At 37.8% G+C, this 26154-nt stretch overlaps 1 protein-coding gene across 1 annotated transcript in view; it reads right to left on the bottom strand.

Annotated features, from left to right (window-relative positions):
- Positions 1-20471, bottom strand: part of NRAP (nebulin related anchoring protein) — a gene marked incomplete at its 5' end in the record, with an annotated part of 45486 nt that extends 25015 nt beyond the window's left edge. Inside the window, 18 exons of the mRNA XM_079536099.1 lie at positions 35-136; positions 999-1106; positions 2119-2223; positions 2736-2834; positions 4549-4653; positions 5345-5452; positions 5978-6082; positions 7682-7798; positions 9750-9854; positions 12329-12433; positions 13872-13979; positions 14246-14350; positions 15178-15285; positions 16169-16273; positions 16751-16855; positions 19260-19347; positions 20039-20133; positions 20400-20471. Of these exons, the coding sequence (XP_079392225.1) occupies positions 35-136; positions 999-1106; positions 2119-2223; positions 2736-2834; positions 4549-4653; positions 5345-5452; positions 5978-6082; positions 7682-7798; positions 9750-9854; positions 12329-12433; positions 13872-13979; positions 14246-14350; positions 15178-15285; positions 16169-16273; positions 16751-16855; positions 19260-19347; positions 20039-20133; positions 20400-20471 (1845 nt within the window). The remainder of the gene's footprint in view (positions 1-34; positions 137-998; positions 1107-2118; positions 2224-2735; positions 2835-4548; positions 4654-5344; positions 5453-5977; positions 6083-7681; positions 7799-9749; positions 9855-12328; positions 12434-13871; positions 13980-14245; positions 14351-15177; positions 15286-16168; positions 16274-16750; positions 16856-19259; positions 19348-20038; positions 20134-20399) is intronic.
- Between the last annotated feature and the right edge of the window lie 5683 nt (positions 20472-26154).

Consider the following 26154-nt stretch of genomic DNA (forward strand, 5'->3'; position numbering starts at 1 on the left):
GATAACATCTGAGTAAGAGAAATAAATAATTTACCTCACTACTCATCTTGGCCACCTGCAGAGAGTGCAAAAGTCTTGAATCTTTTGTTTCAGTTGCCTTTCCTTTTGTTTTCTCATACTCTTCTTTATACTTAATCTGTAAAAAATAAAATAAAATAAAATAAAATAGTTTAAGTCAAAGCACATTTTTCATTTGCATCAGAGATAAGCAATATGTTTTTCACTGACTATTTGGGTGGTCAAAATTCAGAAAGGCTTATTCCAATTCCCACACGTTCTCAGAAATACCCAAATGTGAAGGACAAGTCTTATCCATATTACGTTTAACCTCATTCTTCAAAGCTCACTCCTCTGAGATGCATTTTCTTACAGACTTTGTCTTCTGAATAGCTAAATTACGTTTTGGTTTAAGAACCAGATAAGAAATCAATCATGGAAAAACCAAGCAAGACTTGATTTTCTTAATGAGGTGGGAAGACTGCTGAATGAGCATAAAACTCTTCTTTTCTCAATAGATTTTTGAATCATCTTCAGTACTGAGCACTTTCTAGCTGCAGGCAAAATTTCTTCCTTTTCCTTTCCACAGGTGAAGAACTGTGGGAGAAGTCATTTAAAAACAGCTAGTTTTGATTTTGATTTTTTTTTTAAATGTTAAAGAAGCAGACTAAAGAAATATGCAGTGGATGGTAACAGCATTTTTGAAAATATGAACGATTCAAAACACTAATTTTTACTATAGAAAGATTGAGCCCACTGTCCCTTTGCAAACTTTGCTTCCTTCTGTACATTCATATTTAAAAAAAAATAATTTCCAGAGAGTGAAATTTCACAGAACAGTCTAAGGAAGTTTCCAGCTGTTCATCTGCCTTTGAGAAAGATGAACGTATGACAGTAAAATTCAGGTCTTAAAAACCCAGATGAAGAGAGCTTAGTTTTATTTCCCTGTGCTACAACAACTTATGTAAAGAATAATTCCTACGTAATTAAATGTAACCTACATCACTTGCAAGATCCCTCGAAGCTTTGGCAGCAAGTAAAGGCAGAGAATCGAGCTTCATTTCAAATCCCTGGCCCTTGCTCTTCTCCCAGCCTTCTTTGTACTTAACCTGAGAAAGGAGAGACAGAAACATGTCAGTATACAACACACAGTGTCTTAACTGAACATGAGAGTGACTAAGAGCAAAACAGAACTATAAATCTTCTCTGCCCACAAATTAGAACCCGCTTAATTCACAGTTCATTATAATTTGAGTTAATTAATTGGCTAGGATTGAGTCAATAGTTTTATGCTTGGAGTTTAAAGTCACCTTAAATTCCCAAACATGCTCCAATAGCTCTAGGTTTTAAAGTCTCATGGAGGAGGGAAATGTTTCCAAAAGCATCTGTTTGTTTTTTTTAAATATGCAAATACTGTGGATTAATAGGAGCTGATCTCTAGGAAGGAAGTGTTTAGAATCAGACATCACACTGCACATTTCAGGATTTTTCTTTCCCCATCATACCTCCCAACCTAGATCTAGCAATGTTCGCTGACTAACTGTAGCCGCAGGTCTTTAAATGAGCTGCTAGAGGCCATCCTTAGTTTGAGATCTTTCAAAAGTTGGCACTCATGTGGTCTGAGGCCTGGTAATTCTTTAGTTTAACTCCTTAAACTAAGGCTTTCCTGTAAGTGCTTGATTTTAAACACACAAGTCTCTAAGAAAGTCACTACATACTGTGAAGAATGATGAATGGCAGCAACAGTAGGTTTGACTCAAGTTCAACAAATTCACTGTGACTCATTGCACAGACTTAAGTGGCCTTTCAATTATTAGAATTGCATAAATGTTGGTTCTTCATACAAACACCAGCACAGAAGTAGCTAATTTGTGAAGTGAACATAGACTTATTAAACAAATTCAAGGCATTGGAAAAGATATTGGGGAAAAAAAAAATGTCTGGCAGCATCACCATACTTGCAATGGCATCCCTATGTCTTTTTGTTTCTAATTCTCATGCTGCTTGTTGAAGACAGCTTATAAACATAAGTGTTTCCAGAAACGGTGCCATCATCTTTACATTCATTTCTCTCTTCTGATGGCATTGTGAGTACAAATATTTCCACATAACTTGACTTACCTCACTATATAATTCTGCATTGGCTTTGGCCTTGACCAACTGAGGTATGTCCTGAGGTAGAGTGTAATTTGTTTTTGTCTTCTCATACTGGGCTCGATAGTTCAACTGCCATAGATTGAAAAACATCAAAATCAAACTCAGTTATTTTTTATTAATTAAACAATAGGCCGATGGCATTGATTGACTACTGCCGAATTTCAGCCTCCTGGTGTCATATGTTACATTTGCTATAAGAATATCATAGGTGTTACAGCAATCATAACTTTTTCATAGGTACTAGGAATTGCAATAACTATTCCATAAATAGAGTAACTATTGATTATCTGTAAGTAAAAAATACCTGATTTTTTTTACAAATCATGCATTAATAAATGTACAGAAAATAAATTTCTAACGAAATACACTAATAAAACTGTTAAAAATGGAAGAAAATATTGTATCTACTGACTGCTGTGACTGCTACATTTCTGTAAGTAGTTTCATTCAACTTGTATTCTTTTGGTTGTTAATCTGCCAAATACCCACCCACAATAAAAACATTTAAGTGCTTCGAATGCTATGAAATAAAATTATGAGATAATTCATAAACAAAGATGGCCACTGTTGACAGAACTTACATCACTGAGCTGCTGAGCATTTATTTTGGCTTGAGCAATTTGTGGAGTGCTGGCAACAGAGCTATACTTCATCTTGTCTATGCTTTGCCTGTAGTTTACCTAATTTAAAATTAAAGAAATGGAAAAGAGAATATTTAGTAAGGGAGGTAATGTTCAGACTGGAAAATGAGCGCTTGAGTAGACAAAGTTTTGTTAGCTATTTTCCCAGCAAAATCATAACTTAGATCATAATAAGCTGAGATGGAGAAAAATACCAGGATCTCTTGGATGAGATCTGCAGTCATTTATAATCCCTTTCCCTCAAAACAACAAATTCATAAACACAATTAGTCCTCTAGAGCATTAATATTAAACTTATTTCTTACCATCACTCAGATCAGATTATCTTAAAAGACAGTTATAATGTTCCTTTTTATTAATAGGTCTGTCCAATGTAATGCTGTACAGAGCAAATGAACTCTCATGCATTATCTTTAATTATTAGATCAAAACTCAGTAATCACAGAAGTTCCCTATGTAGTAAGAATTTTGAGTGAAGGATGAGAGAAGAAAACCATATATTTACAAAACAAAACAAAAAATTAGTAACAATCATAGTATTGAAGTCCACAAAATTAACATGATGACAGCAATGCTAAGCTATTAAAACAAACAAACAAACATATTTTAACCCAAAGTTACACAAGATTACAAATCACAAAGAAGCTTTCTTTTAAATCTGTTGTTGCCAAAGGTTTTACACTGCAGAACACAATTATCGTTCATTGTTGGCCAAGGTCAATATTCACTAATTGCCACTTTGCAAACACTGCAAATCACATAAACCTAGTTCCATAGAACACTCATTTCCAGTTAAATGGACTATGAATCCTTTCTATTTCATGTATCCTTATATAAACTTCCTTCTTTCTGACACAACCATAACATTTAGGAAAGAACTTCAAAATTGATCAAAGTACAACAAAATCAAACATTTGATTTGCTTCCCTTGGAGACAAGAAGAATTTTACTTCCACAGAAAGAGATCATTTCTTTTTTACTGAAAATGTATACCCCTGCTTATGATTTTTTAAGGAGAAAGGTGACTGTCCACCAAACCTGAATTTACAGAAATTAATTCTACCTGCTCTAAACATTTCAGCACTTCCTGCTCTTGTACAATTCAGTCAGAAGCTGCTTTTGGAACCCAAAAATCAGTTGGCCACAGAGCCTGTTGTACTACTCACAATCATCACCTAGTACTTTACAATAGTCCCAGGATTTATCTACTTATTGATAGCTATTATGCTTACTTTGAAGACTTTTCTAAGAAAAAACTGAAATTGTTGCCCAAGAGGCAACAACTCATCTTATAATTGAAGCTTATCAAATAATTCCTCAAAAATACCCCAGGTTGTCCAGAGAAGCTGTGGATGCCCCCTCCCTGGGATTGTTCAAGGCCAGGTTGGACAGAGTCCTAAGCCCTGATCTAGAGAGTGGCCACCATGCCCACAGCAGGGGAGTTAGAAGCAGATCTTTAAGGTCCCTTCCAACTCAAGCCATTCTATGATTCTAGGAAGAACGTAAGTGTGGAGCAGCACTAATTTTTTCCCACTGTGTTCAACTGAAGCAAATGACAGGAGGTGGCACCACTATTCCTCTCAGCCCTCGTAACTCCTTGCATTTTTGCTTTAACCTTTTCTTTTTTTTTTAATCACTGGCTGTCTTCTTCCATGATTAAATCATCATTTGACATACACAATCCATCACTATCTCTCCTACAGAGAGATGATGAGCCATGCAAGCCATGTAAAAAAGCCATAAAATTATTTACATCTTTCAAAGGGACCAACTTCCTTGTTGTCTGGTATGAAGGAGTAAGAGTAGCTGGGTAATTGTAGTCAACACCATCATGTTTGTAATCAGATTTATAGGCTATCTGAAACAAAGAGAGAACAAAAAAAAAAATCATTCTTTTTTTTAGGCTGTCATTTGTTTGAATAATTATCAGTCAAGAGGAAAGGAGAAACAATAATATTAATATTAAATGCAGGAAACAAAGTAATTTCAATGTCGTGAGTGACAAAGAAAATGAAATTATTTGCATAGTTTAGCCACTAATTGATTCTTTTTCAGCTCCTCAATTAATCCAATGCCAACAGTGGGAGCATTAACTTAACTTCTACCTATGACACATCTCTTTTATCTTTCTGCTTAGTTCTCAAGCTTCTTACAGATTTGTAAATAATGTACTTGAAGGAATGGTATGTAACGAAATAGCTTTTTGACTAACCCAGTAAATTAAATTGGAATCCAGAAATCTTTATTAAAGGCTGTTTTTTTTCACCAAAGGTCTGACCCTGGAGGAGGGAAGCAAGCAGCCTTCAGCATCCTACTGATGTCAAAGAAAACTGAAGGAGCTCAGTATGTTGCCAGATCACTGAATTTGCTTATTTCAGTCTCTCCTGCACAGTGCAGTACAAAAGGGTTTCCAGAATTTCTTCTCTTCTCAACATATCTATCCTTCAAATCTTTACTACAATATAACCTATGTTCTACCATCAGCTTAATTCTGGAAAAATAAAATAAAGAAAGCCATGACTACAGAAGTGTGATTTAAAAAGACTTACATTGCTTGCCAAGCTGCCCACTTTCATGGCATGTAACATTCGCTTGTCCATACCAATGCCCATGTAATGACCTTTCATTTGGTTCTGGTATGTTTCTTTGTACTTAATCTGTATTTAAAAACAAACAAACAAACAAACAAACCCTTCATAAAACTTGTTTAGTTTTTTCCATGTGTTTCCATGGGTTACAGCAGTGAAAAAAATTGCTACAGCTATGGTCTGTCAATGCTGCGCCACTACAGAAACTCACAAGCTCACAAAACAACCACAGCACTTCTAAAAACAAAGCCTAGAATACTCAGTGAATTTCCTATGGTAAAAGATGTACTTTGTACATTCTTCAGAACACCTGGATGCCACATTCAGAAAGTACCTCCACATTCTACTGCTGTAAGTTATTCCATCAGAAGTAAATACTAAAATAAATAATGCAAATAAGCATTATTTCTACAATATTTGTACAAATGAATCATCTACCAAAAGCAGATTGTTTTGCTGCAGCTTTCACCAAGCCCAGTGTACACCCAGTGTTCTCACCAACCAGGGAAAAATGACAAGATAAATGATCTACCCTACCATCATCTGCTACCAGAGTAAGCTTTCAACAAACCACGCAAGGCACTGAAAACTTACATCACTGGTGTATTTTGAGATCTTGCTTGCATTCTTGAATTGCGGAGTATCGCAGTAGTTAATGCTGTACCCTCTGTTGTTCCCAAGACCCTTCTTATATTCCACCTTGGTGACAAGAATACAGAAGGAAAAAAGTTATGGTAAAATGTTAAATTGCTCTATCGAGTTCCTCTGCACACTGATGATTAGCCAGGACTACTGTTCAAACATTCTGATACATCTCTCTTACCAGAAAACGTATTGTGGAAATTACTATAAGGATGAATTTCTTATCTTCACTTCTCATTTTATAGACAAAAGAAAAATTGTTACCAATTTAATCCACACAGACCTCAGGATTGAACTGGAAAAGGTTTACTAGCTTACTTTTTCAGAGTAATTGGTTTAATATTTTCATTAAGTTCTTTTGCTTTGAAGCAGGGATATTCAGAGGGACTGGGACTAAATTCAGCAATGTGAGGTTAATACATGTAAAGACTAGCCACAAAAACCTGAGCTTTAAGGATTCATTGCCTGGAAGGGCTGAGAAAGAAAACAGTTCATATGTAGGCTGATCAGACAAGGATGGCAAGATGCTGAAATAATTCAGCCATAAAGAAGGTAAGTGAAGTCCAGAGCAGGAACAAAAAGAGCTTTTTTCAGCAGGCACTGGGTAGTGTGCATGCTATGTACCAGGATCCAGCAAGATCTCATCAGGAACTCATGCATTCTGACAGTCATTCCTGTTCAAGGTATACGCGCACAGCCTGTAACAGCTGCAGTGAAAGACCATGAGAGAACAAGAATTTTGCTTGCTTAGTCAGGGAAAACAAAGGCTGAGAGAAAATGACATGTGTGCAAGCGTCTCAGAAAGATAATCATGGAGGGAAAAGAACTTTATAAACCAAAGGGCAATGTTGGCACAAAACACACTAGTAATAAAATGGGCAGGAATAAATACAGGCTGGAAATTAGAAGAGAGAGGATTATACAGTGCTATGCAAAAACAGCAGAAGCTAGAAATCATTGGCCCGGGAGGCCCCTTCCAGTCCTACTTCCAGGGGTTTTTCATTATTGAAGGTTTTATTCTTTGACACCTCAAGAGCATAAGTTTTTAAAGTGCCACGGGAAACCTGTAGGAACTCACACTTATTAATAGCTTTATAGCTCGTATGACAATATAAATAAATTAACAATTCATAATCTACTGAGGATTCCCTAGCAATCTCCCTTGGCTAAGCAGAAGAATGCATTAGGAGCAAGTCAGTCTTTTACATCACGTAAGAACACAGAAACCTGCGCTGACAATATAGCACACGTTTTTGATTCTGCTAGTATTATTTTTCACTTATAACCAGAACATTCTTTGAAACACTGTAATATATACTCCCAAATAAGCCACAACCATTTATGCTTATAACCTCAGAGCACATTAAGAGCACAGTACAGAGTTTTCTTAGATTTCTATTCTCCACGTAACCAGAATTAGAAGCGCTCTCCTGGTATAACATTCCATGTTTCCATGCATATCTTTGGAAGGGCCAGATAACAGTAAAGATCTGTTCTTGCACCTTCCTTTCCAGTTGCTGTGCTACACAAAGAATTGCTGCTACACAAGGAACAAGAAAAACAAAAGATTTTGAAATCTGTAGTCCTTATTCATCAGATGCAGAAGTTTGTGTGAGCTGCTATTACTGCTATTACACCATTTTTCAGATCACTTACCTCACTAACAAGCTTGTTAGCACTTTGGGCTTGTTTAAGGACCAGGTTGTCTTCAGCTGTTAGAGAGTGAAAGTGAGCTGCACCTTTCATCTTGGAAAGATCTTTCTTGTATTTTATCTGAAAAGTAAGAAAAATTATAAAACAGATGCCTACCTTTTTAATGCTGTTTTTTGGACTGGTTATAGAAGTTGCAATATGGCTTTTCCCATTCTTGCTTTCATAAGAAAACAGAATTTAGAAAGTTGAAACATTGCAAGTTCTTGTTTCCTGAAATAAACCAGGCATAAAATCACAGCCAAAACAATTCCTGCAAAGCCACTGCAGTAGACAGCAGTTTTTAACCTATTTCTTTACATAGATTGAACAGTACTGGTTGTTGTTCATAGCTGAAACAGATAACTAACAGACTCATGACAAGAAACTGCTTGGAGCTTGTGTGCTGTTCTATTAGTGAAGTTAATTGTCAGTACTTTAATTTTAGAATTCTGCTCTGAGAATTGCATACAGATAGTTATCAAGCTTTTTATGATTTTTTTTTCCTTTTGTAGAAACCAGCATTATGAAAAAGCCTTATCTTTTTGCCACTTTTAAAGTTTTTAAAACAATTACACTGCTCTACCAAGTCAACAATTAGATAAGGTATTTCTGATTTTAATTGAGGCATCTGGATGAGGACTTAAGTTGAGCTAGGATGAGTAACGAGAGATAATATTTGTGTTGGCCTTTACCAGACTTTGCCCAGCAAAACCCTGTTTGGAACTGTCTTGAGCCTGCTTTGACAGGGGTGTTGGACTTGATGATCTCTGGAGGTCCCTTCCAACTCCCACAGTTCTGTAATTCTGTGAATATATTCCAGTGTTTCTTGCACACAAGGAGATGCAGATTCATAATGTACAAAATAACAAATTACTTGAAATGTGCTCAATGTAAAGTTATTATTTCTTTTTATTTTCCGAACCTGCTCACCATTTCACAGGCTTTAGAGACATTAAAGTTGCATGGTAAGTACTCCAGCTGGGTACTGTTATAAATCATCCCTTCACTGCAGATATTAAACTCATAGAATCAAGTAAATTGGAAGACCTTCAAGATCATCAGCATTAATAAGGAAACTTCTGACCACTCTCAGTTTGAAAAAAATATGGAACTGCCGTCTTTAGCTGGAGTGGTCAATGATCCCCTGTTTAAACATGAAATATTTCAGTTTGTCATATGGGATTTGGTCATGGAAGGTCTCAGGTTTTTAATATGGTCTCTATCTGTAAGCTCAAGTAACTGAATGTCACCAATTCTTCCACTCTTGTTTATTGCTCGTGTCTGGTCCAGGCTAGTACAAGCTGAAAGGCTCAAGCACCTGTTAACTTCCCGACAGACTGAGCCCATCAGGTCAGATAGTCTCAGAGGAGGGCAGGTGTCCTCACAAACAGAGTCTGTCACTCACAGGAACCCTTCACAGCAGCCACAGGGTAGCGACCTCATTTTTGTCACTGCTAGAAACAGTCTCCTCAAGCAGGACTGAAGCTCTTTAATCAGTGGGCTGCATGCAGGAATCACACTTCACCATCTTTTTTTGCCAATTCTTCAGCTTATCGCCCAAAACTAAAAATCAACAGCTTAGAAATAAGCTAAGCCTTATGTGGTGACAATGTCACACTTCATATGACTGGCTTTGTGCTGGAGGCATGCTACATCAAAATATCAAACCAGCTCATTCATCCTCCATTTATTCACTACTGGGAATATACCACAGTAGTCCAAAGGATGATTAAGACAGTTGAAGGTTTCATTAATAATACAGGTGCAGATTTGCCAGGAGGGTTAGCCTAACAGTAGGGATCCCCATTAGTCGCTGCTTCCACCTCCTCCCTCACACAAGCTGGAGCTGCATCCCCTTTTATTAATAGATACTATTAATCCCTTGAGCTATCCAGTTCCCAGCAACACAGTGAAATGTCATCCTTGTTTACTTCTCAGGTGTAATTTTAGCATTTTCCTTCTAGAGCACAGCTCTAACAAACTGATGTTTTTAATTGTTCATGAATGGTATTGATCTGGGTTTCATACTTACATCACTTGCCAATTCATTTGCCTTCCTGGCATTTTGATAAGCTGGGGTGATCATAGCTGGAAAGCTTCCTTTCCCTCTGCGTTCTTCATACTCATTCATATAATCCTGAGGAAAAAAAATCAGTCTTTATTCACCACATATATGTATGGTGGTGTCACGAATGATTTCACAAAACCCCATAATCCTTGCTAGCAGTAAAGTTCATTACTTTGTCATTATTACTTTTTTAACAAAAGAGAAAGTAAGATTATCAACTTCAAGAATGAAATCACCCACCAAATTAACTGTGCCAGCAAGAGGAATTTAGCTAACAATTAGCTGTGGCCAACATAGCATTCAAGTGTATAACAAAATACATTGTTTTAATTTCAACCTAAATCTTAGAGATGTAATGTTTCCTATCTTGTCTTTGTTAATATACACTTGTCTGAAAAAAAAACCTGAAAAATATTTAATGGTTTTAGCAGCCAGGAGATCTTAAACTTTCCAAGTTTAGTGTGGGAGCCTGATAGAAATCTCTTGACCTCGCTATAGCCATTCCTCACATCACAACTAACCAAAACATAATACTTCTCTAGAAACAGAAATACCTAGATATTACAGTGCTAAACTATTTTGAGAACAAACTCACAAAATTCAATTTGCTGGATTAAAAAAAAAAAAAAAGAAGAAGAAAAAGGTTCTGGGTTATCCTATTGAAACTATAAGTAAATATTACCATTTGAAAAGCCTTTTGATGACTGAATAGCAAAATACTGGAACTTTCTTAGCATGGTATTACATAATGACCACCTCAAAGCTTTCCAGATCTGGGGAGAATGTGATAAGCATATACACAAGTAAGGTATAGTGCCGTATGTCTTCTCTGTTATATTTTGTTTTTCTTTGTGGCAAAGAGCCAATGTAAGCCAATGTAAGCCAAAAATAAATAAATAAATAAATAAATAAACAAACAAATAAATCTGTGCTATGTCAGCAGTATCATGGAGAATGTAGCATAGATAGAAATCAAAAATATTTGGGGGATCTCTCTGGTGACTTCTCGATGCAAAACAATTAACTGTGGCAATTCTGTGCAACATCAATATCACAGGATATGATAGGTCATATTGTAAGTCTGTGAACAATATAGATACTGCATCCAAATTATTCTACAAACAGGCACAGAAAGTAAAATATGTCTATATTGCTGACTCATCAGCTGAGTTAGTCTTTTAAAATAACATTCATGAGCCTGAATTCTTCAGACTAAGTTGTCATTTTCTCTTTTTCGCAACTTCCTCAAATACGTTTTATGTTATTTCTAATATCATTCATATTCCAAAGCATCATTTTAAAGTTTCAAATAATTACTTTTAACTTTTAACTTTTAACTAGTTTTCAAAAATTAATAAAACAGCATGCAGTAAATTCTTTAAATTGCCTGATATATGATATGTACACACATATCTGCACACGTGTAATATGTATAATGTAGCCTCATGATCTTGACTGTTAAAACTCTGATACTTTTACCCATGTTAAGTCATACTTAATTCAGAGAAATCTATTCAGTGGCTCACTTTTATTTGAATAAAAATATCAGAATCCATCCTATTAATATTAGAACTCAAATTAAATTTGAAGTCTGTGACTGAAGTTTCAAAGATACTTTCAAAGAAAAAAGACTTAAATTAATTCAAATGATAGAAGCATTCCAATCCTAGAAGATGCAATTAGCACTTTTTCAAACTCATTTTATTTGTTTATTCTTACTAAAACTTGTATGAACTCTGAAGATGGAAACTAATTGAAGACTCCCTTCTAAATTCGTATTATTGAAGGATGGAATGCTTTTCACACATCACAAAGATGTAAAGTTGGACAGAAGCAGTGAACAAATGTAAAATTCCCAAGTGTCTTAGAACAACGTACTTCCTATTCCTTCCAAAGAATATAGGTCTGATAAGGAGTTAGGAAGAGAAACTAAACTAACCATATAATTTCTTTTATACAGAAACATCATTCAGTTCCTTTCAAATTCCATTTAGCTGTATTTAGTTCTATTTAATTCTGCTATTTCCATGGAAGAGGCATACCTTAATTAGAAAAGAACTTCAGATGCTATTTGGCAGACCACAAAAATAATTGTGTTACAATTAAAAAGAAATGAAACTAAGACGACTAAAACAGAAATAAAGCCTATTTGGCTCCATGTACATAGAACTACAACCTGTGAGTCTTACAATATCAATTTTGTAGAAGAGCCAACAACTGAGAAAACTTGCACATATTCAGAGCTGCAAAGCTTCTAAGATTTCTTAAAATAACGGCAGGAGAAATATCCTTTACTACTTTAACTAGCTTTCTATCATTTCAGGACCCTTCCACATTTTCTCCCAGCTGAATTTACATTTTTACTTTCAATAGAACGAAAACTTTCCACATATGACCACATTTGAGTGATACATAAATATACTGTAACAGAAATGTCCAGTGCATTCATGTACACAGATTTGTCACAGTAGGACTTATCCTCCCATAACCCAAATGACCCTATGAGGATCTGCAATGACAGTGATCTCCCAGATGCTGCATACCTGACCATATTGATCCACATTTTCTCTTGTAAAAGTAACATCTGTTTCAGCTGTATGGCTGGCTTTTCCCTTGATTTCTTTTTCATACATTTGATGATACTTTACCTAAAAAGATTTAAACAAAAATAAATAAATAAAAGGAAAACAATCATCTGGATGAGTTTAACCCAGTCCACGGATACTGTATAATAAAAAAACAAACAATGGCACACACATGTTGATAATTCCTGTTGTCACCAATCTTCAGAAGTCAGGTATGCCACTTAAAGATATAGCAACAATAGTGGTGTACTTAATAACATACACAATAAATGTTGGACTTGCCATTTTTACCCATACCAGGAGTTCAATGTATTCAATACCTCCTGCTTCTCAGAAGCTAATCCCTCATGTTCAAGGTAAAAAAAAAAAAACAACCCATAACTAATTGTAATGTAAATTCATGGTTATCACAGAGCACTTCTTCCTACTTAATTTGCAACATTGTCACCTGCATGCCATTAATAAAGTGGAATGTTTCTGAATGATCTATCTCCCAATGATCAAGGGAATTCCAGGCAATCAACCTTCAAATTTGGACCAAGATCTGCACTATTGCTGAAGTAAAAATAATGCCTTTAACCTGATGCCGCCCTTTAATCAGCATTTCTCTTTGCTTACAAAGGGTCTTTCACAGATCAAAGGCAAACAAAGGCATTTAAATGTTTTAGAGTAAGTTGCTTTTGCCTTCAGAACTACAGATCTCTTCTGATTCTCCTTGAGGACTCTTAATAATGTTTTAAATTCACTTCCACTGAGTTAGCACAATATATTATCTTATCCAACAAATAGAGCTTTACTTTCACTCTCCAATGACAAAACACAATTGATTGTGCATTCTGAAGCAATACTGATATCCTTTTACAATGCTTTTTAAGGATTACAGGGATGTTTTGCTCTGTTTGGAATGGAAAAGGAAGCCAATGAAGATCAGTACATCAGGGAGTTTAACAAACACACACATACAAAAGATAAAAAGTAAAATTAGTAGAATAGAAAGCAATTGTTTATATAAAACGTATGCATATACACGTGTATCTGTGTGTATATAAATATATAAAATTGATGTTCAAGAAGCTTGTTTCTTTGCCTCATGTACATCTCATTCTGAAATGGTGCACAAGAGACATGGAGCTGCAAGGACTCCCTGGGAGCATGGTAAGTCATGGCAAAGCAGAACCCTGCCAACACAGCCCTCCCCTGATGTAAAGCCACCAAGGAGTATTGCAGCTACTGCATAAGTTAGAACTGCTCTTCAGCCCTTCTAATTGATATGTGGTTGGGCAGAATGAAATCAGAGACCTTCAGCAGACTCTTTATTGTCTTCCTTCTACCTACCATGCAACAGGAGGCTGGGTAAAGGGGAGAACAGATATCCACAGTGTTTATTCACAAATAAAAAGATTTTCCCTTTGTGCATAAAATTCAACCTTATACCTTAAAAAGAAAATAATTTTGTTAATGAATTTTTTTTCCAAAAAGAGACTCTGCTTTGGACACTTACATCACTGGCTAATTCATTTGCTCTCTTGGCAATTTGATAAGCTGGAGTGATCATAGCAGGAAAGCTGCCTTTCCCTCTCTGTTCTTCAAAGTCTTCAGTGTATTTCAGCTGTAAAAGCAAACAAACAAAATAGAACAAAAACAGAACAAACAACAGCAATAAACAAACAAAACAAACAGGACTGATCAGAGAAATGTATTTTGGTTACACACATAATCAGGTCTTAAAGTTACAAAGTCCAGTATTCAACAGCTGTCAACTGCCAAACTGTCTTGTATTATGTTTTTATGTTCATATTTGCAAGTGATTTATAAATATCTTAATATTCACTTTCAGAGTCAAAAGTGAATCAACCTATATTTTTTTCCACTTACATCACTTGCAAGCTGCCCTCCAGCCTTTGCATGAAGTATATCTGGAGTGTCTACAACAGAGGTGAACTTTGAAACTCTCTCTTCATGTCCCCGCCTATATTCCACCTGGGGGAAAGATACATATATAAAATACATATTACAAGCAAGAAGTAGCAAATATATTTATTCTCTCAGAAATTATCAGTAGGAAGTAAGCAGCAATTGTAAAGAGATTCCCCACTGCAGAGTTGAATTTTAGGCATGCTGAAATCTCCATTTCCTTAAAGTGAATGCTTGAAGGAGACAGAACTGGCCCCAGGTAATCAAAGTTTTAAATGATACTAAATTTATGTGAGCCACACATTTGATTAAATTATTACAAGAACAGACATTAACAGACATTATTAAGGTCATACTGTGGTAACAATACAGGCAGTATAGAAAAAAATGTAATACCTTAAAACCATTTGTTCAGGATTTATTTTTATTTGATCACTTTCAGTTGAATTGTTATTTTTATGAAAAGGCAATTCTGTGTGTATATATGATCTAATTTATCTTGTAAATGAATTAAGTTTAATATTAACAATATTTAATTTCATATAATAAACAGAGTGGAAAAGATCAGAAGATGAGAAAAAAAAATTAATAAAGCCACCAAATGAAAATAAAAGTATTGAAGTAAAAGTTTTTGAGTGCTCATGATTTTATTCAGGTTGTAATACATTACAGAAAAAGTTGTTTTATCTTCCAGGAAGTGTCTGCATTGTCATTTATCTTATATGATTATTTTTCCCAAAGAAATTTGTTAATCATGTTTCTCTCAACACATTAGACTTTTATTTTGTAGAACTGTGTTCATCATAGAGTACACTGTCTAAAAAGAATGGCCAAAACCCAGGATTCTCCACCTTCAGGAAATCTAATACATGATTTAAAAAGCTAACACTTACATTACTGCTTAGTTGAGTGGCTCTCTTAGCCACCTGATAGCCTGGAGTGATCATAGCAGGAAAGCTGCCTTTGCCTTGACGCAGCTCATATTCTTCTGTATACTGGAGCTGCAAAATTAACATTTGGGTTTTGTTATTCTAAAGGAACATACTGTAGTTTAATATCATTACCTTTTTAACATCCCCTTCCTGAAGGTCTGTAGCTTATACCATATAAGTTTGTTAGGTAGAAATATGTCCTACTTCCAAAATCAAACAAATAAACAAAAGACAAAAAAAAACCTCCAACCAACCAACATTCCACCTTTGTATCTATAATCCATGGTTAGTTTTCTGTGTTATTTAGGGCTCTAACCCATTATAAGGGCAGAGACAGTCATACTTCAGATTTTCCCCTATAAAGGAAAGACAGTCGATGGAAGTTCTACTCCATGAAAAATAACACATGCTTTCCATCATAAGTTTTGCTTTAGAGAGGAAAAGAGTACTAAGACAAAGATATAATCAAGGTCAGGTCAGGTATCTTTGATAATTGCTGAAGTGCATCTCTGTTACATAAACATAGAAATGTGTGGTTTTCAGGATAGGCAATAACATTGTTGTGTGACTAATTACTCACATGGCTAAATACTGTTAATGATGGAAGTAGAATAACTTGAATTAGAAAATTCTTCTTCCTGTACAAGAATCACCATTCCAAGTCCTGGCTCCACACAGAGCAACCCATAATTCACACCCTGTGTCTTAGAGTGCTGTCCAAACACTTCTTGATCTCTGGCAACTTGGGGCCATGACCAGTGCCCTGGGGTGTCTATTTCAGTGCTCAACCACTCTTCTGGTAAAGAATGTTTTCTTAATATCCAATCCAAACCTCCCCTGATGCAGCAGTAGGTATGTCAGTATTTCTTCTGGTAGCATCTTACTGAAGGTTTGAGTTTGATGCACTTTTCAGCCATGAAACTGAATCTGTTTCATATGTCAGTGCACTTACATCATTCAGAGTCTTCTGTGCCTGAGTTATCCTGACCATCTGAGGATCTGGCATGTTTCCTGAGTACCATGATGTTCCCCCCTGATAGGCAGCATAGTAAGCATTCTACAAAACAAAAATTAGATAACTACTGAGCTGTATCCTTGCTTTAAAAAGGGAGCAGATGGTCTGAAAGGAAGAAACACACAATGCTGTGGAAGCAAAATTTACCCTCCAATGACATATAGCACAAGGCCTTCACATACCTTCAAAATGCCAGACACCAAGATGTCAGGACATAAGATCCTGGATTGATACCCAAATAACTCCCCTGGGAACCAGATCACTTGTTGTGAAGCTTCAGTGTCAGTTGCAAAGAAGCATGTTGGTATGTCAGTACAAGCAGCAGCCTAATTTCTAGGTAGGTATGCTCATCCTCTCCCACCTTTTGGTTCTTGCACCCTAAGCCATAGCTACTTAGCTATAAACAGTTCAGCCAAATAAGAAGCATTTTGCTTTTTTAGCATTGTGAATAAACCTGCCAAGGGAAAACTTTGTTATCCTGTGGGCTTAAGGCTTGGAGACTTGAGGGTAATCTCTTACCTGGCTGGCCAGATGCTGGGCTTTATAAGCAGCTTCAATGTCTCTGGACCTCCCATCCCACTGAAAGGCAGATTTGAATTGCTCACTCTCTTCTCGATATTTTACCTACAAAAAAATTAACTTGGAATTAGTAGCATGTTGGTACAGACTAAACACAGCACTCCCAGGAGAACAGAGACAAACAAGGTCAACGCAGTCTTAGTCCACAATGGTATGGAATCTGCAGGAACTGCAGCAACCAAAGAGTAATGCAAATCAAAGCAACAAAAACAGTGCTGTTCACACAACAAAATTGGCTTTAGTTTTAAGGTCAAAGCTTGTGTTGCAACCCACACAATAAGATTCTACCTAATACTAGTTCTATTATGAAGCTGCACAACTGCAAAGGAATGGTATATTAGACTTGAAATTTGATGTGAAGCTCTGAAAGAATAATTTAGTCTTCGGATAACACTTTTTGGGGAAAAAATCTACAAGGACTAAAAGAACTTTTAAGCAGAACATACCAATGCAGTATTAGATGAAATAACTACTTCCTGCTGAGCAATACACCAACTGTGTAAATGCAAGGGAATACTATATTAAGTCCTGGGCCACTGTTTTCCTCTTTCTTTCCTGATATCCAACCTAAACTTCCCTGGCGCAACTTAAGGCCATTTCCCCTCATCCTGTCACTTGTCACCACTGAGAAGAGACCAACCCCGCTCTTGCTGTAAGCACCTTTCAGGTACTGGAAGAGAGCAATAAGGTCTCTCCTCAGCCTCCTTTTCCCCAGACTGAACAGCCCCTGTTCCTTCAGTCCCTCCTCGTAGGGCATATTCTCCAAGCCCTTCACAAGCCTTGTTGCCCTGACAGAGAAGAGATACTCAACATGCACAGTTTTCAATTTATAAATTAAGTACAAGAGGCACACAGAGATTAATGATTTGTCTGCAACACAGAACTTCTGTGTAGAGAGAAGCTGCTGAATTTTTATCTCTATATTCACTTACGTGAAAAGAGTATGATATAAGTGAAGAAATATTTTTTCTGGTTAAGTTTAAAAATAAGAAAAAATGCAGTAGGAATTGAAGCAACTTAGTACCATTTTATACATTTACCAATGAAATGGTGTTCCTACAAGCAAAATTTCTACAGAAGTGCTCCCTTTAAGTAAGTACTGCAGAATCAGCTTCTTTACTACCCTAAGCAATTTTCTCTCTGGAGCAGAACCTCATTATGTGATTGAAAAGGACAGAAGGTGCTTGAGGTGTTAAAAAAATAAAGGCAGGGAGGTGGGGGGGAGGGGGGGGGAATGATCTTTGAGCTATAATTTGTCTGGTGTATATATTCATATGCACTGGAACTATCTGTGTCATATCATGCCTAAAACCAGAAATAGAACCTACAGTAATCCCAAGCTCATTCCTCACCAGATCTGTCACACATGGCTTAAAGTGTGACAGTCACTGTTGAAAAAGTGACTGCCTCTGATGATGCCAGACTTGATGCATGATAATAATACACACGAATGATAAAGATACAGCATCTCATAAAAGTCACTAAATGTGCTTCCACTTTGTATGGAAGAAAAACAGAACACAGAAAAACAGAATAATGTAGTGCACTGTAAGTAACGAAACTTACTTCTTTTATTAATGTCTAATCACATTTAAACACATTGGTTTTTTTTACTAAATATGGCTTTGCAATCAGTAGTGCTATTTTAGTGTACTGAAAGAGACATGGCATAGAACTGAGGTTGCAAATGATTACGGGGTGGTTCAATGTTTCTTGTTTTATAAAAGTTGGTAGGCATGTAACTTTGAAACAAATACACCTGGAGGAAAACAATGCAAGGCACAGCAGAGGCTTTCGGCAAGAAAAAAGACTCGGAGCACCTCTAGAGGTTCAGAGGTGCACAGCAGCCTTCTGCAATAGCTGCACTTAGTCGGGTGCAGAAAGCTGCTCCATCCAAAACATTCTAGCAAAACATTTCCAGCAAAGCATGCAAAGCTCCCCACGCTTTGTGCTGCCTCACAAAAATGAAATACCAGCTCAGATATTCCAGAAATATTGGACAAAGTATTTATGAGAACTTTTGCCTAGCTCTGACTGAGATAGATGTGTTTGTTTGTTTCATGGCACTCGGTATCAGTTTCAGATGAGATCATAAAACAAGTAGGTCATTCTTGTTTCAGACAGCTGTGTAAACCCCCAGCTTAGTTACTAAGTTTGCATACTCTGGGCAGTATCTCCTGCAGCTTATGCAAACAATGCTTCCATATGGATTGCCAGACACGGTGTATAAGAATCTGCCATCCATTTTTCCTTTTGAAAGTATCGTTTGGTTTCTTATGAATGAAACAGTTTTTAAAATTATGTTCAAACCTGGGCTGAAGTGTTTACTGCTCTTAAAGAGCACAGAAGACTAAATACAGAATGCATACTTATATTTTTATAACAAGACCTAAACGTGATATCAAAATTTTACTCAGAGCCAACCACATTTGGCCATCAAACTCCTTACCTCACTTACCACTTCCGATAGCTTTTTGGCATTCAAATTTATTGGTGTCTCAAATATGCTTGTGAAGGCATTGTTTTTTGGGTTGTGCCTAAGAAAGGAAGCATAAAAGGATTTGAGGAATGTACCAGACAGCCCACAAGAAAGGTTCTCTTTGAGCACTTGAAAACAGCATCAGCCTCCACCCCCCCCGTACACAACTTTTCCCCCACTCAAACATAGATCTCAGATTACGTTCAAGTTATTATTGTATGGAGTAGGTGCCTAGAGCAAAATTAATTTTAATGATCATCATATCAATGCTGTGTTTCTAATAACAAAAGAGAATAATAGAATAAAAAACAACTGTCATCTCTCCTTTTTCTGCTGACAAATTTGACAGGAACTGATCATTATAAAATAAAAACTTCCGAGAACAAACCAACTCCAAAATCTGCATTTTATACATTTTCCTGATGATTAACTCAGCCTGTTAACTCTTAACCACTGATTTGGAAAGCACAGGATTTTATGGTTGGATTCATTTCCTTCCTGAAATACTGAAATGAAGCCAAATTTGGCATCTTTTAACATGCTGGGCAAATGAGGAAGCTTTATCTTTAACAAGAGTTTCCCACCATTGTTGAGCCACTTAAACGCAAAGATAAGCACTCAGGCTCTAATAATACATTATTACGCATTGCATAGGAACAGACTGAGTCTAAATGGAGATCTGTTTCATTACGATTACTTCACAATATTTTAAAATAAAATAAAATAAAAACCAAAGGAAACAAACTTACACTTGACAGTAAGGCTTTTTCTCATGGCTAACAAAGTTGTTTACTGTTAACATCATCTTGCACACCTCACAGTGAAAACAGGCTTTATGCCACGTCTGGAAATACCACAAAAGAGAAACCAAACAGACATTATTTGTGTTTCATTATTATTCCATTGAGATTCGTATTGCAGTATTGACCCATTCCACCTATTTCATGAACCTGAAAAACTCCTCTTCAAATACATACTTATTATTAACTCATTTCAGATCTGATCCCAGTTATGAGTTAAGAACTTCTGGAACCAAGAGATCTGTGCTGTGTTAAAAGCTCCAATCTATACATTTATTATAGTCCAAAATAATAAAGAAAAAGAACTGACCTGATCTATACAGTTAATCTTCTCAGCAGGGTAAACCCCATAGCCACATCTAGCACAGGGCTGCACATTCATCTTGAAATCCACAGAGTGAAAAATATATAGGTTTATACAAAAGGTTCAAAGAGTATGAAAGTGACTTTTTGGCCTGCGCAAAGCACGCTCTAGACGCTCCAGTCAGGGCCTTTTGCCGTGGTCAATGGCTCCCATTAAAGCTCTGAATTGAAGTCTGTTGCTCCGTTTCCTGACCTTCTGTTTCAAAGTCAGCTGCAGGCTGGCTTTTAAAGCTGCCAGTTAGTAAGAGCAGTTATTTTGGCAACTGTGTCAGTGCGTAAGGGAGGGTAGCAATATCTTTCTCTAAATAGAAGAATGAACTCATGGAATCGAATCATGTCCATGTGAATGTTAGAATCTGATCATTTTGTATTTCAGTTTTGTTCTAAAGCCTGTTTCATAAGCCCAGGGGGAAGATAAAAGCCTACACAGCAGCAATTCATCAGTCACCGCTCACCCAGATGCACAGCAAATGACTTTATGTAGGGCTGCTCTGGAGCATTATATTAGGAGGTACCACCAAAGAAGCAGGCCAGAGATGGGCTTGGAGCATCCCAGCCCTTCATTACACCTGGAAGAGTTACATTTGTTCTCCATCACTGTCTTGTCAACCATCACTCCAGATATAGGACACACAGCAACATGGGCCTCTTATCTCAAAGAGCTCTAAATGTACTGGGTGCAAACCCAAACATCTACCCTCCATAGATAAAAACATCAGAAAGAAACAATTTACTTATGGAATGAACAAGGCAGATACTTAAGAGTGTCCACAAAGGGCAGGCTGGCACAGACCTGAGTAAAAAAATTGCTGACGACACTATTTAAGAGTCATTATGCTTGACATTAGGATTCAACCAAATTATTATGGTTGTCAAGTCTACTCTGAACAAAAAAAAAAGTTACTAAATTTTGTCAGCTACAAATGGTCAGGATTTGAGCTTTCTGTCTCAGCTGATCATAACACCTCCACTGGGTATGCTTAGAGAGCCTCCTATGCAAGAGATGGGGATACACTGTTCTGCTTAACCTATGCCTGAATGCTGACAATGTACTGGCACAAGGTGCAGTCAACAACTGGCATACTGAAAATAGACACTAATCTGATGAGCAATAGGTATGGCACAAAGTCCTGCAAACACTTAAGGCTGTTCAAAAGAGGTGATTAATATGAACATACACATACTTCCATTTTCTTTTAAAAATATGTGGTTACAGAATAAAACTTGTGCTACAATTACTGCTGTGTTTCCTCATGGTATTCCTTAGGGAACTGGGAGCAATTTTATGTTGACTATGTTATATCACCATAACATTTATAATGCTCACACCTGTGAACCTAAATAATGTGGTGGTCTTCCAGTTTCCTTTCTCACACACCTTTTCACGTTTTTTCAAACTGCCATTATGTTTATACAGATGACAGCTATTAGGGTCATAGTGGCCAGGCTGTCTCTTCTTTATTTAGCGCTGGTCACGCTACCAGCTGCTGCCTCTTTGTGTCTATCTACTCCAGGAGCAAATTTATCATTTATTTTCTAGGTAACCCTTGTTTTGATCCCACACAAGGAACAAAGACATATGTCCTCCTTCTCTTTCAGCACATTCCTGAAATGAGCGCAGAGAGGTGCTGAAAACAGCCCATCCCCAAACCAAAAAGACTTCAACCAGGAGCCAATTTAACACCGAGGATCCGGACGGGACTCCAGGATGCTCTGTGCACCACATGTTCCTTCCAAGCCAAGAGGCTTCTCATAGCTAGGTTTCACAAATAGAACTTACTTCATGTCAGCAAAGACAGGGCATGCTTGCTTCTTTTCACCAGAACACAGATTACCAACTTGTCTGAAAGTCAGCCAATGTTTTCAAGTTCTCCTTCTCGGAGGTTACAGCATATCCTAAAAGAGAAGTAGGGTAACAACATCCTGTGCAGCAACATCATTCCCAGCAATGCCCGTTCCAAGCACACTATTTTCCCTCACATCCATACCGTCCCAGTTCTGCTGAAATCTATTGAAGACTTTCCCATTCCTGAGCATCTCAAAACCATCCTGCTGTATGGTCCGTGCTTCACCATTCTGGGTTGAAACTAGAGTTGCTATCAGAAAAGAGAATTTATCAAAAAAACAAGCATTGTACAGTGTCATTACAAAGTACATGTTCCATTTTGATCATGCAAGGAATTAAATCACAAAACCAGTGCAAGTTTGTTATCTTGACAAATCTTAGCAAGACATTTTTTCTTCAGTTAAAAGCTCATTGTGGCTCTTTTCCTCCCTTAGTAGGGCCCCATAAAGGCTTTTTGATATCAATGAAAATCTTAAAAGTCTTTACTTAACAGTAGAACCTTAATCAATGTGGTTTAAAAGTACCTCAGTTACACACAAAGTACAAGGAGACAGTACCTTGAAAGTGCAAATTAGTAGGAAGAAACATTGTTACCTCTCCAAGCACCTTTTATTCATTGAATTAACTGCATAGAAAACTATACAGCGTGCCTGCATCGAGAATCTGAATCTAAAAGCACACAAAATAACCTCTTAACAGACATTCAAGTCAGGGCCGCCTTCTCTGTCACTCCTGAATAGCAGCTGTGCCCTTCCAGCAGCATGAATAGCAGGAAGCCGGGCTCTATAAATCCTGGCAACCACATCTTCCCTCTTTTGCAAAAATAGAAATTAGAAAAAGGTGCAGTTCCACCACACAAACTGGGTGTACTATCCACTGTTAAAAGCTGCCTGTGGAAATTCAGACACGAGCCCAAATTCATCATAATCTTCTCTAACCACGTAGCTAATTAGATAACCTGGGCTCACAGCATTTTATTCGTGTTAACCACATTCAGCATAGTAGCAAACACTGCTTCCAAAAAAAAACCAGAAGTTAGAAAATATTTATCAAGACATGAAGAAAAACAGCTATGGGACTACTTTCCAAATATGTACAGTAGGCTTTTGCATTTTTGTTGTTTCGGAAACCAGCAAACAACTGTTCACATTTCTCAACTTGTGCTTACATTTTCCTTTTGATGCCAGTGTCTAGAAAACTGAATAGCGGGGAGATTTTGCAAATGTTGCCAAAGAGCAAGAGAAAGTGAGAGCAGGAATAGAGAGAAATGGGGGAAAAAAAGAATCAAAAGGACAAAAAGGCAGAGCGGAGAAAGAAATGTAGAGGATGTAGCTCAACTTAAATTAAAAGTTTGAAGAAAACTGTTCAAGGCATGCACAGCACAGCCCATGCAGACAACGTCCACATGGTCCAAATATTCCCATTTAATATACATAAAAACCTAACAGCTGTAACTTAGGAGGGAACATCCTGAGAGTCACTCAAGTTCTTCCACCTAGAAATATCCTCGCCTCTGCCTCCCAAGTCACAGCAAAGCCCTATCCTTGTTTTCACAGACGTCGTGCAGAACGTAGCACAGTTATTATTCCAGACAGGTACTATTTTGTTGCCTCAAGCCTTCTAGTTTGTATCTGCCATCTACCTTTCAATTTCCCAAAGGCATGCTGCATTGTCATCCTGCAGCTGCTTACACGGTGGTTAAACATTTCTTTTCTACAATGCAAATATCCAGCCAAAGGCTTCCTTATTAATGTTTTTAGAGAGTAGAGTGAGTCTCCAGGGATAAGAGGAGGAATGCTGATGCATCACATTGCTGGCTCTTCCTTCTGCCCAGTAATGCATATGGCCAGCTATGCAATAGTACACATGAGAAAATATTTCCTTTCTGACCCTTCTTGAGGTAGCAATCATTCTGTGCCCTGAAGCAAGATATTTCCTTTTACTTATGTATTTTCTAATTTCTCCCTTTCTCATCACTGAAAACCAGCTAGATTTTCTGAAATATCTAGCACCTTATTTTCCACTGAAATATTAAATTACCATGTAGTTAAGAACAGTTTTCCAGCACATTGAGGAATCAAGCTGATCGAGCTGTAGATGCCCCTGTTCACTGAAGGGAAGTTGGACCAGATGACCTTTAAAGGCTCTCGCAAACTCAAACAATTCTGTGAAACACAATACTGTTTTTTTGATAGCATTACAATGACTTGTAGAATGGAGATGTTTTTAGATATGCCAATTTAGCCATGAGGACCAGATGACAATATATAAACATTTTCATTGAGATATAGGAAACCATGGCATATCATATCTGGATTTCCAAGGTAATACACACACATCATCAGGAAAGGGTATTTGGATGTTCAGGAGCCAGTCCCAGTCATTGCTGGTTATGCCACAGTCCTGATCAAAGGACTGGAGCATCACTCTTAGGAAGAAAAGTGGAGTCGGGCTTGTTTAGCTCAGAGAATAGAAGGCTCATGGGAGACCAGTACTTGAAGAGAGCATATAAGCAGGAGCGGAACCAAATTTTTACATGGTCTGGAAGAGATAGGACAGGGGGGAAAGGCTTTAAACTAAAAAATGGGAAAATTAGATTAGATGTTAGGCAGAAAATTACTCAGAAGGTGGTGGTGGTAAGGCGCTGACACAGGCTGCCCAGAGAAGCTGTGCATTCCCTACCCCTAGAGGCGTCAGGGTCAGGTTGGTTGGAGCCCTGGGCAGCTTGTCAGGCGGGTGGTAAACCTGCCCATGGCAGGGGGTTTGGAAAACTCAGCGTTCTTTAAGGTCCCATCAGACCTAAGCCATTCTACAATTCTACAATTCTCTCCCATCTCACCTCTCCACACACTTACTTGAAGATCCATACATTCCCAGTTCCTCTGTTGTCCTTAAAGATCTATTACAGATTTGGAAATGGCGCTGGCTTCTTGAAAAGAAGCAGCTAACAGACGGCATGAGAGGAGCCATGGGTCTCTGTTAGAGCTTAATTTTCAGCAGCAAGCTTTGGCTCTATCTCCAACCAGGAGCTACAGGCATAATCCCACAGAGCGGAGCTCAGCCCGGCAGCAGCACAGACACTTGGTGAGAGCCACGCGCAGCTCAGACGCTGCTCGCTCACATCGAAGCAGTGACCTGTCGAGAAGCAAAAGGCTGTTTGTTACAAAGCCTGTGTTTTGTGCCAATTATGAGGCAGTTACACTGAAAAAACGTCGCTTTGATGTGAATCTCTTCAGGTAGTGAATGTTAAACACCGCACGCTGCTGGGTAGGTGTATGATTTTGCAGGATCGGAGCCCGCATCCAGGAGTAATTAGCAAGACTGTGCCAATCTCCAGCCCGTGCACTGAACTGCTGGGTCCGATGCAACGGCTCCACAGTGGGGTATCGTAATTAGCAGAGATGCAACACAGTGAATAATTGGAAAGACCAGGAAATGCCAATGAAGTTTATATAAGGAAAAAAAATTTCCTCAGATCTAGACAATCTCTTGTCACCATGAAAATTCAGGCTCCTCTTTCGAGGGGGTGTGAAGGAGCGCCGCTGTTAAAAAGCAGCAATTTTCTCTTCGCTGGGACGAAGCTGAGGGGGGACTGAGCTCCTCCGCAGGGAGCGGAGCCGGAGGAGCCCAGCCGCACTCACAGCCCCGGGAGGCCGAGACAGACCCCGCCCCGCGCCGTGCCCGCAGGCCCCACCTCTGCTTTCGCTTTTCCTTTCGCTTCCGCCTGCCCGGAGCTCAGCGCTAAGGCAAGCCCCGCTGCCGGTTCCCTGCCCCTCGGGTCCTTCGGGCTTCGCTCCCCTCCCCTCCGCCCCTCTCCCTCCCGCCTCGCACCTCAGGGCGCTGGAAGCGGTCCGGC

The sequence above is a fragment of the Tetrao urogallus genome, assembly GCF_951394365.1.
Source record: "Tetrao urogallus genome assembly, chromosome: 5".
Taxonomy (NCBI): domain Eukaryota; kingdom Metazoa; phylum Chordata; class Aves; order Galliformes; family Phasianidae; genus Tetrao; species Tetrao urogallus.